We start from the raw sequence: 12,255 nt of genomic DNA, 5'->3' as shown, positions 1-12,255 counted from the left end.
GGCGGAGCGCGCTCTCGGGGAGGCCGAGGCCGAGGCGGCGGCGGGGCCCGGTGCGGTTCCGGGCCCGGGCCCTAGCCCCGTGCCCCCGTTGACGCCGGCGGCGCCTGGGCCCTTCTCGCTGCTGGACACCTGCGCCGTGTGCGCGCAGAGCCTGCAGAGCCGGCGCGAAGCCGAGCCCAAGCTGCTGCCCTGCCTGCACTCCTTCTGCCGGCGCTGCCTGCCCGAGCCCGAGCGGCAGCTCAGCGTGCCCGTGCCCGGCGGCGCCAACGGCGACGTCCAGCAAGGTGAGCGTGGGGCCGCGGCCTCTTCCCTGGGGGGCTTCTCGCCGCCCCGGCGGCTCCGTCCCCACGCGGAGGGTGCCTTCGCCGCGGCCGTGGCTCCGGGGGCTGGAGCCCGCGTTCCGACGCCTGCCCTGCTGGCAGTGCCGGGAGGCGGCGTGTCTCGGGCCGTGATCCGCGGGGTCCGTCCCGCGGCGCTCGTCGCAGACTGCGTCGTGCGCCGAGGTGGCGGCTGAAACTCGGAAGTCGGCCTGCCCGCTCTGGAAGCATAATGTAAATCGCGGCGTGTGTTTGGTTTTGGCTTTCAGGGATGCTGCCGCAGAGGCATGTCTTTGAGGAGGTGTTCGAATGTTCAGGTCTGCAGCGCTACAAAAAAGTCCGTCAAAGTGAGATCCAGTTTGCTGTTGTTACGGTATTATGTGTGCTGTTGGAAATAGCACGTGTGGTGCGCCTGCTTTTCTGCGTGCCCGGTTTCCTGTCTCTGGTGTCAGAACGCTGCAGTGCCGCGTGTTGGTGGGCTTGCTGTCGTGCGTAGTCCTACTACGAGTAACTTTTGTGCTGTGGAAGAAGTGTGGACTGCACCTTTCAGGTGCTTTTGTTGAAATCGTAGCTTGGATTTGGTATCGCTCTATTTCATGTGTTCAGGAATGCAATGGAAAAGCTTCTGGAGCTTTTAGTGGAGTGACTTCTGTGCTGTGGTCTACAGACCAAGCTAGAGCTCTGGCGACTGGCTTTTCAGGACTTAACGGGGCCCTGTGATCACTAGGACCTTGTTTGGTGACATCTTCCTGGTTTTAGCAAGGACTCAAGTCTTTCCTGTGTTGTGCAGTGATTTGTTGACAGGAGGTTCTCAAGTAATAAACCTGGCTTTCTAGTGAATCTTTCATCCAAACTGTTCAGAAGCAGTTTATTTAGGATATGGCTCTAAGAAGGTCCTGTGCTTTCTCTTTTATAAGGCTTTAAGTGTAGCTTATAAATACGGTAACTAAAACACTCGGTCTTGAGATCCTGCTTGTTAAATTCCAGATTTTATATTCTGTCTGATATGTATTAGTGAGAGATACAGAGGTTATCAATTTAGGTTTATTATACTAGTAATTAGGAGGATGATCTGAGTGCATCTGTCAGGAAAGTGCAGGAAAAATATGAAGTACATATAACATGGGATGCCAGTTCTCATCATATGTATTTTAAGAATGCTTGATTGTGATGCTTTGGTGAAATCAGGATTAATGTCTTGGTCAAAAACTTACAGATGACGTGAGTGGGGTGTGCGTAGGATCCAAGCTAGTAGAGGTGTGTATGTTCTGTCTGTTGTGGTATGTGAGTCTGCATGAACATATGTATTAGTGCAGCAGGTCGCTAAAGAATGAAACATTGATTAACCAGAACAGCTAAGGTGCAGTTCTCTCAACAGCTCTCTCCACATATCATAAATGGAATCAACTGAACAGCACGTGAAATGCTCATCAGTAAATCAGGTAAAAAAAAAAAAAAAAAAAAAAGACATTCTCAACATACAGAGAAGTACCGTGTTGCTTAGTCATGCAGGTTCGTTCCATGTTGGCATAGATTGTATTAGTCATGAATCCTGGTGTTACTTCCACTTCTGTAGTCTCCTTAACTGTGAGCAGGTGTTTTTTCATGGAGGAAGAATTACTGGAAAGTAGTATCCGTAGCTGTACCTGGAGTGGGTTGCGTGTAACTGAAGGCTGTCTCTGCTGGATTATATGCTGTACGTGCATCTAAATATGCCTGCTCTTTTTTTCCAGCATGTTTACACCTAGTTAAGAGAACTATAAATGTTACGCAAAAGTACTGCATTTTTCTTTTGATATTTTTTTGTTTGTTTTCTTAATTAGTTTCAGATTTTGCTCCCTAAGAATTGTCAAGCACTTCAAATAGTAAATATGTGTATTTATTGGCTAATAATTGTGGAAGCTGCTTACTGGGAGTTGAGTGCAAGTTGGGTACCCACAGAGTAGTTCTCTGACAACAGCATGCCGCTGCTAGAGAAAATCATAAGAATGCTTGGAGGCACTGCTTGCTGGTGGTCTATATCTCTTCCACCCTGTTGTCACTCCTTTGGGAGACACTATTTGCTAGTGAATACAGAAGAATGGTCTTAGTTCCTGAAAGTTTAGAAACGTTGACCAAACATAAAAACAACTATCCAAAGTTGTGCCTTGCTGTGTTCATAAAGAAGTAACTGTTAGGTTCATACCTCTTGCACTGGTGAAGGAAAATCTTTGCTGTTTACCTTTATGTTGAAAAAAAAATCAGAAGGCTTTGTATTTATGTATTTTTGTGTTACATATTTAACACACAAATTTGTATCTTGTAGTCAGTTACTTTATAAGTTGTTGGTGAATAGATGATTTCTCAATGCCTGGTGTTTCAGCTGTCTAGCTATACTCTTCTTTCAGGTTGAAAGAAGCCTACAATAAAATACATTTTTGTCTTTGTATCAGAGTATTCTGAAATATGTTTATTTTTAAGTTAAAGATTTCAGAGGGTTAAAGATGCGGCAAAACAATTTTATGCACCCACAGCTGCTGCTTTTCCTGGGAATATAGGTTGTTTTGAGTATTTACTGAGGTATTTACAATCTCTCTTAAGAAGATTATCTCAGTACAGAGAATGTGTGGTTCTCCCAGTTCCTTGTGAATATCACAATCTGGCAAGCCTTTGTTAGGCTGAAAACCTAAAGTGGAGTTTCAAGATACTTTCAGAGAGCCTAAGAAAATATAGAAAATGGGTAATGTGAACATACGTATAATTTGAGGAACAATACATTTAATTGTGCTATGTAATATGTAGTACAAATTATTCTGAGATGCTGAATTCAACTCCCATACCCAGGGTTTGTGTATTTAGAAATAGTGTATTAAATGACACCTTAAATTATGAAATAACTATTTTTAATTGCCTTTGGAAGGAGAAGATAAAAATGATGCTACATCCACAAGAATATGATTTATCACTTAAGTTTGGTGGTAACCTTGTTTTCAGTAAGGAAAGTTGAAAATCAGTACCTCAAATAGACTGCTTAAACTGTGTAAACGTGGACCATCTTAGTTTCAGTGAATGTCAGTACTCATCACTTGAACTCTCATGGTTCTTCAGCTTTCTCCTCTGTTCATGAGGGAGAGCCATCAATGTGTTCTGGAGCTCAGTGAAGGCTGAATCCTGAAAGAATTTCAATTCTTATCCTGAGAATTTTGGTATGAATTAAATTTCAGTCTCAATTAGTAAAGTTATTTTAAAATAATGCTGTTGTTTGAGGACATTCTATTTTTTTTTTTTGTTTGTTTGTTTTTAATAATATTAGAGTTGTTGTCTCCAACTCTTATTTATTTTCCTTATTAAATATTATGTGTTGTTAGTTACATACATGTGTAGTAGGGATATAAGCAAGCATTGTTTACATTAAAAAAAGTGAGAAGTGGAACTTGAAAGCAGTTAATTTTTTATATATTCACATAAATTGCAGTCTGATTGTGTCATTTGCTTTACCTGTGTGGTTATTTTCTATTTCTAATCCGTGAAACTAGAATGGGCTCTGATATGTGGCTATTCAGGAACATGTATTTGAACACTTAAATTCCTGGTAGAAGTGAGTATTTTGCATGTGCAGTAACTGCTATTGATGTTGTCGGCCAATAAATGAAAACTGGCAGAAATTCATTCCTCAGAGGACTGCATACATGCCAAGTTTGAGCTTAAAACGGAAGTTTGAGTTGTTAGATTGCACAAGTGCTTGCAAGTATTTCCTGAACTGTGAAGCTTTATCATCATTATAACAATGTAAAAATCTGAAAGGATTTTGGAGTTACTTAAAGTTACTTAATGCTTTTGTGTTGGGAACCAGCCTGACACATTTCAACCCAAAATAAAAAACGTGCTTACTATGTGCTTACATATGTGCTTACCACTATGTGGTAACCATCAACAGAAAATCTAACCCATTTCTTTAAAGTTAATGTTCTTGAAGGACCATGGAATCACAACAGGTGGTCAGGGACCTGCAGGTGTGTCTTGCTCAGCCTCTTGCCAAACACAGGTGCAGTTAGAGGAGGGTTGTTAGGGCCTTGTCCACGTGAACTGTGATGAGGGCAGTGATTTATGGCTTCTCCAATGCATTTTGGCCATCCTCGTTGTAAATATATAAACATTAAGTTGATGCATGTTCTCCCTTTTCCTCGCACCTGTTACTCCTTCCACTGCACGCCTCTGGGAGGAGCTTGGCTCTGCCTCTGTGAGCCCTCCTCCCCAAAGTCAGGTAGCTGTGGGCAGCTGTGAGGTCCCCTGGCACAGTGTGAGCAAAGCTGTTTGCTCTAGCTGTAACCTGTACGTGGTGTGTTCCAGCCTTGATCATCTTGGCTGCTGCTGCTGGGCTTGACCCTGGTATGTGAGTGTGTGCGCTGTGCTGGGGAGTTGCAAACGGGAATCAGTACCAGTTGTGGTCTCCCAAAGTGCTTGGCAGGGGAAAGGATCGCTACCTGGACCTGTAGGCTGTATGGCTAATGCAGCCCATGATGCTCTTGGCCATTTTTCTTGCAAGGACATGCTGTTCACTCTAGTCAACTTGTTGACCACAGGTACTTAAAACATGGTATTTTAGGGTATTAGAGTAAGATCAAAGTTAATTTTTATATTTAGGCTGTAGGTTTGCTTGAATATTGTGAAAGTACTAAAGAATTCAAAAAGATTTTCATCTTACAGACCAGAGCTTATGCAGGAGGAGCTGTTAATTAAAGATACAAATTCTAGTATGTAAGTAGGGATGTTGAGGAATTCAAGTGTTTAGGCTCAATTTCTGGATAATCAGGAAGAGAGGTAACTTTGAATTTAATTTTGAACTGCTGGAAAGACTCTGCAGGTTAGCACACTGATGGAAGGGATCCAGCAACGAAGGGTGCAATTGAAGTGCAAAGTACTTTTTGTAGCACCTTACCCTTTGATCATGTATGTTTTCACTTGGGAGTTACCTTAAGTATGGTTGCATTTGTTCTGTGTGTGTCTTCACAAATGCTGACTCATTAAAAACAAAGATAGGAGGCATTTTATGTGAATATGCCATTTGTATTTCTTCAGCATCAGTGTTATTCCTAAATGAATAAACTTTATTGGATGTGCCGTGGGGTCACAGTGGTGATCACATGTGAATGCTGCTTTTTGTAATAAAAACCTACAGTTTCACCCATAACATTGACCTGAGGGGCAGCAATTGCATCATGTGCTGTTGCTGTAGCGCATCTCAGACTTATGTTCTAATATTTGTCTCTTGCTCATCAGCTGCTCCCTAGGTCAGAGTTCTTGGCTCCTGAAGCCGTCCCCCTTCTTGTTTTGAACTGTGTGTTAAACATTCAGTGAGACTTCCTGCATCCCAGTACTCTGTGTTCAGAAGTGTGTGTTGGTGCTGGTGACACAGGTACAAGTGTATGGGGTTATCATACCTTTGTCGATGAGTACAAACTGCTATAATTTACTCATCTTTCAAAAAATGACAATTAAGTCCCTTTTATCAATGAGGAAAAAGAGACCTGTAAATGTCTACCTAAGCAGGAGTCTGTGATGGCTTGGTGTTGGATTACTCTTACATGATTTACTTGGTATTGCATGCGGTCTTCCAGTTTTACCTGTTGTGGTTTGCTGTTGTTTGGTTTCACGTGTTCAGGTACAAAGTGACTAAACTGCATTCTCTTCTATTTGGAGGAGAAAAGGTGGGAAATCTCCTCAGGAACATGCCTAAAAGAAATAATTACATTCTGTTGAAAATAAAAAAAAAACAGTCTTTGAGGTTTATATTTTTTGGGGGAATACTATGATTCTGTTTTGAACTGGATTATATCTCATATCTCAGTTGAAATTGTTTTGAAATAGTAAAGAACGGGTACTCTTACTACTCTGCTTAGGACCAAGCAATTTAGCAGATCTAAATAAATTTAAATACACAGAATGAGGACTTCCTCCTGCTGAAAGCAGATCGTTTGGAGTCTCTGTCAGGCAAGGTGCTTTAGAAAGGAGAGCTCCATCTGCACAAGCAATCTGACAAGGCAGTGGTGGCGGAGGGGGGTCTCTGGGCAGGCCTCAGCTCGGTGCCTGCCGGAGGAGGCCCTGTGGAGGCCCTGTGGCGGCTGCGGCCCTGCGCTCCCCCGGTGCGAGCAGTGATCTTGCTGCCAGCAGCGCCCTTTGTTCTGTTGCCGGAAGGCTGTTGTGGAATTACAACTCGAGGGGTTTTGCTTTCCATTGATGCTTTTTGTTTTCTGTAAGGTTTACAAAGCCTTTGGTTAAGCTGTTGTGTGTTTGCTTTCAGTTGATCAAGGTGCGTATGGATCCTTGAGTTTGGAAGCCTCCGGTAACAGTTAGCTCTGTTGCTTTAGCTGTGATAATGTTTTCAGTGAGCAGACAAGTGGTCATGGCTAGCTGTGGCTGCGTCCCCCCTCCCTGCTTTCCCTTTGCTGTCTGCCAGCCCTGTGGTGCTGGTGGCTTCCAGCTGGCTTCGCTCTGGCCTTTGTAAAGAGACCTGGGGAATGGATGAGGCGAATGGACGAGGGGAGCACAGAGCCTAGGTCTGGCTGGGAATCACGAGCTGATTCTGCCAGCTCAGAGAACCTTGCTTGTCTGCATATGGTCTCTGAAGCACCTAATGAACATCCAGAAGGAAGTTTCTAGAGGTGTGGATTAGGAGTAAACATGATTTAGAAAGCTCCATCTTTTTTGCACAAGAAGGAATAAGTAGTAGAGCACGTACTGTTACTGGGCAGAATGGGTCTAGCAAAGCTGTGTGTCTAGCAGCGGATCAGCCAATTTCAACTTGTTAAAAGTGCTCAGAGTAAGAATTCTGTAACATCAAGCTGGAGTGGGTATACCATCCAAAGACTTGACATAAGCTTTCTCTGGAAAAAGTTTTTTCTAGTTTGATCCTATGAGATTGGAAGCATAGGGAATCGAGCCTTTTCACCTCTATCTCTGTAGCTCTTAAGCATTTTTTAATTTTGGTTCTTTAATGTTGGAGGATTAAGATGTCAGACTGGAGAAATGAATTATAACTGGGGTTTGAGTAAATTTCCTGTTGAAAATAGTTAAAGAATGAAGGGTTTTATAAGTAATATAGGTAATTATATGAACCTGCTGGTAAAAAAATTCTTCCATTTTGAGGTGTATGTAAATAGCTGTTGGAGAAATGTCATTATCCTGGGGAAATTTTGAATGTAAATATATACAAGGTGTTGTCACAGTTCAGGGTTACAAATAAGAAAAATTCTTCCGTGGCAGTTTTAGATGTTAGTTGACAATAGGAAATTAAAAGCATTTTCTCTTTGCGGTCTTAAGTTCTTTGAAGTGTTCCGTTATGATTTGCTGCTGGATTACATTGCAGACTTTTAGCAATCTTTCTGTTTTTATGAAAACAAAAAGCTACTTTTACTCCTCAATTTACCTCAGTTTTTTGTCCTTTCTGATTTCCTTTGATGTCTGTGGGTTAGTTTAGTGTGCTTTGTTATCTAAATCATAAGCAGTTAGAAGGATTAAATAGATGTCACTCTCATATTGGTGTTCTTTATAAAGTCTTTGACTAACAAGTAGGAGTATCTAATGTGCAAGTTAAGGATGGTGTGACTTCCAGCAGTTGTATAACAGGTCGATGTGTGTTGTATAGTACAACTTCTGCCAGCTACCTCTTTGCTCTGACAAAACTCTTCATCCAACATACTTACTCTGTTTTTATTAGCAGTACACGTGGCAACTTAGCAGAAGTGGTGAGAAGGGTTGTGCTGCCATATTCTTGTTGCGCAGACAGCCTGTTCTTTGGCCTCGTGGTGGTGACCCACAGCCTGGCCTGCAGAGACTTGGGCCCTGCTTGCAGGGATGGCTCTTCACAGCGTGGCGACCATGCTCGGGATGTGGCGGGTGTTCCCGGCACCGTTCTCTGTGGTCACTGCCTCAAGTCCCTCTGGCGTGCCGTGGGAGAGCCCTGGAGCTGGCTCCTGCTGCTGTTGCTCTTCCCAGTCCCTCCTGGACCATGTCCTTGCAGGGACCTCAGTTCTCCTTCATGGTTTTCTTCAGCTGAGACTGGTGTCTCCAGTGAATTTCTCTTTCTGATGACATCAGGAGACTCCCTAGGACCCCATAACAAGGAATCTGGGAGTTTGTTTTCTCCCTCTGTTGCAGGCTTTGGGAACTCCCTCTCTGTCCTGGTGGCATGGTAGGGAGGAATGGCTCATGATGTTTGAAGATGGCAAGTGAAGCCTATCCCCCCTTTTGAGTGTGGTTGACAATGCTAGGCAGGCTTTTCCTACCTGCTGGATTGGTGACACTCAAACCAAATTTCCAGGTAAGAAATGATTCCTGCTTCTCACTTATATCAGCCTTAGATAGTATAAAGGGAGAGAAATGAAACTCGCTTTCAGTGTTATATGTAGGTGTGGATGTAAATGGAGTGGGCAGTAAATGTATATGATTGAAAATAATTTTGCTAGTCTGGATGATGTTTGGAGAAGTGTGAGACAAAAAGTAGAATTTGATCTTAAATGTACATTTTCATTTGGAACAAGATGTAATTTGTTTCATGGCAGTAGGAAGTGGTGGGGAAGGGACAAACTGGTACAAATAGCTGTGTATGTCAAAAACTGTGGAAGAGAGCAGATAACTGTTCATGCTGATAGTTGTTACTGGTCTCAAACACTGTTACGAGGTTTCCAATATAAAAACAAATAGAAAACAGCAATGTCAGCCCTCTGAAATGCAACATGAAAAGCAGCTTGAAAGCCTATTGCTATCATCTCTTGTAAAATAGTTCATCCTTTTCCATGGTACTTTAGGTCCAAAGGCTGATTGCTCTCAGCTGTATTTATGAAAGTACTGATACTCACTAAAGCATCAGTGTGGATTGTCAAGTGTGTGGTATGTGGATTTTTTTTTTCATTTTATTTTTTTTGCTTGTGCACCTGAAGTATAACAGTGTTCCTGTAGTTAGTGCCAATGATAGTATTTTGATGACAGTGTTGTGTAAGTCAGAAAGGTACTGTAGTTCAAAACATCTGGACTATCGGTACAGTTTCATGTGATAAAGTCAGTGCTTATTATCTCTGCCAACATTTCTGTGGGAAGTCTTTATGGTAATAATTATGAATGGGGAGAGATGATAGACCAATCTGACCTTCATAATTTCTACGAATGTTGTCTAATTCATATTGAATGGTGATTTAGAAGAATATTGATCTTTTGACCGTAGTTCTTGTTGTGTGCCATTTGATATATTCCTTGGAAGTAGTTACCTTTTTTTGAAAGCTGTATTACATTGAAAATGTGTGTGTTAGGACTAAAATTTTTTTTCAGTATTAAATTTCTTATTTAAATTGACACAGAAAAATCAAGTAGTAAGTTTTCCTGTAGTATAACTAGGAAGATATTTTTATTGTTATTTCATTTTAATTTTGTTACATAAGAATTTTCTTGGGTTGAAACCAGCAGTGAAGCCTGGTCTTTCTACTTGTTTACATAAATATTTGAGCTTGTCCTAAAATATATTCTCATTTTTATCATCATAATGCATTCTTACATTTTTATCATTAACTTTGTTAGCTCGCAAATTATCTTATGTTTTGACAGAGATAAAGATTTCTTCCCATTTCTCTTTTCTGTAAATGCTGTTTCAGTGTGGTTTTCCCTGTTTTTCCTTCTTCCCTCAAAATCAGAGTTGTCTGTATTTTTTCAGCAGTGAAGTTTGGTTTCTAGTACTAAGGATGCTTCATTAAATTTGGTTTATATTAGATTAAAAGGTTGGGTTACGTCAAGTGAATATGAGTTGTACAAAAGCTTGTGTAATATTAGAAAGCTATCAATATAATAATATAATAATATAATAGTAATTGAGATGTGAAAATGAAGTCTTATATGCTGAATGAAAATGGTGAGGCCTTTTTGGAAGACTGTGATGCTTTGAGAGATGGTTAATGTTAAATAAGGAACATAATCAAATGAACAAATGTACATTTGATGTAATGTACATCAAATGATGTACATTACAGGCATCCTGTTGCTGTAAGGCTGTCATGAGTTCATCACCTGCAAGTATGCCTTTACCCAAATAGTATTCTATTTACTAAGCAGTCTCTTGTATCTAGGGATTATTGTAGTTAGGGTGAAAACAAATGTGAGTGTGGGAAAGCAAGCATTTTATTGAAATACACTTTTCTAATCATATTTCAATAGAACCTTGCATGCAGCTTCTCTTTAGGACTCAGATCTAAGTGGTGCAACCTCAGCGATCAGTGGTCTTGTGGATTTGCCTCTAAACCTCTTTGTCTCTCTCTGCCAGGTGCAAAATGCTAGCGGCACCTTGTGTCAATGTGTTTGAATTTATGGGGGCAAAAAGCAGGTGTGTGGCTGTGAGAACAGCGTGTGCAAACCAAATTGCTCTTCCCTGTGTCCTTTGGGATAGAAACAGTGGACAGGGTGGAATTACCATGGTCAGAATCCAGCCAGTGGATTGCCAGATGGACCTCTCACTTTTGACAATGAAAAGCCTGATTTTATTCAAGCCTTCACTGATTCCCTAGTTCAAAAAGAAAACAAAGCCCATCATAGGGAAGTGCTTTGCATCTATAGAACTTGACTATGCATCAAAAAGACTATAGATCTTGGGCTTCATTTTTTCCTGCAGTATTTCCCGTGATTAAACCGCAAGAACACTAAAAGTCAGCTTTAGCTGTGGGCTGTTTTAGATGGAATGGTTTTAATGGTAAATGTTTGAAAGTTTTGTTCTTTAAGTATGTATGCATACAATCTGTTAAATGGCTTTCATACAGTGTTGGCTAAAATAATCTTTCAGTAGTAAGAAAATCTCAAGATACTGCATTTGGGTGAGCCTTCATTGTGTATGTGAAAGCTCTTGTATGTGTAGGTACTGAAATACTGGTTTTCACATCTCGCTCTTGAAGAGTATGTGGTTTGATGAGATAGGGAATTCTTAGTTGGATTGTTGCTCTGCAAGAAATCCTTTGTGTTCTGAAGAGATCAATGTTAATTTTAACACTTGGGAAAAATAATGATAATTAACTACTAATGTAATTAATCTCTCTGAAATAAGATCTAATGTTCTGACTGAATATCCACAAAGGAGTCTTACATCATTTAATTACATTTACTGTCCCATTGTACAAAAAGCCTCAAACACTTTGAAAGCATCTCCTTGAAAAAGGTATTGACAATAAATGTATAGGAACTTGATTTAAGACTAGATGAAGTTTCTGGGAAAAAAGAGCTAACTGCCACTTTAGTGGTAAATAAGTGTTCAAACATTAAATGTAGTGGTACCTAGAACATCTTTAAATCTTAACGTGGTTCATGCAGTAACTTTGAAGTTCAGCTGAGGATTTAGAGCTGTGATTTAACAAGTACAGAGGAAAACAAAATAGACCTTTTGAAGAGTACCAGAAAGGAACTAATTATCATGATATCTAGTGTTTAAACTGTGTGTGTATGTACATTTGTATGTATATATGCAAATCAATTAGGTGTTGCCAAAAGGCAGGTGCAGTTGGCCCAAGAAAACTTTTTGGTAGAAACTTACATGTGTATTTGCTATTAGTTCCGCCTTCCCTGCAGAATATTGTTTGAAATAATCCTGAAACATTCATGTAGGTCATAATGCCACATCTGCCTCCCCAGCCTGATGGAAATGGGCTGTGTTAGAAAATATCCTGTTGTATCAGGGAGACTATTGTGACGCTGTAGTACTTTGACGTTTTCTTGAATGTCACTGAAGTCATACCTCATTATGTGGGCAGACTTCTCTTAGTGCTTATTTTGAGACAAATTGGACAATAGATGGTTACGAAAAGTAATTAAGGGATGTCTTGAGTATCACAGGAGAAAAAAAGAGTGGGGAAAACAAATTGTTTTCCCAGAAGTATGTTGTGGTGATTTTTATTTTATTTTATTTTATTTTATTGGTATTGTTTATTTGGGA

The 12,255-nt window shown here is 40.8% G+C and overlaps 1 protein-coding gene across 1 annotated transcript in view; it reads left to right on the top strand.

Annotated features, from left to right (window-relative positions):
• Position 1: 1 nt before the first annotated feature.
• The window catches only part of TRIM33 (tripartite motif containing 33), a gene marked incomplete at its 5' end in the record, with an annotated part of 37,141 nt that continues 24,887 nt past the window's right edge, over positions 2–12,255 (top strand). Inside the window, one exon of the mRNA XM_035347395.1 lies at positions 2–284. Coding sequence (XP_035203286.1) covers positions 2–284 — 283 coding nt within the window. The remainder of the gene's footprint in view (positions 285–12,255) is intronic.

Source organism: Oxyura jamaicensis, chromosome 26 (assembly GCF_011077185.1).
Source record: "Oxyura jamaicensis isolate SHBP4307 breed ruddy duck chromosome 26, BPBGC_Ojam_1.0, whole genome shotgun sequence".
NCBI classification, from domain to species: domain Eukaryota; kingdom Metazoa; phylum Chordata; class Aves; order Anseriformes; family Anatidae; genus Oxyura; species Oxyura jamaicensis.
The sequence above is the reverse complement of the archived record's forward strand: the minus strand, read 5'-3'. Positions and strand labels throughout refer to the sequence as shown.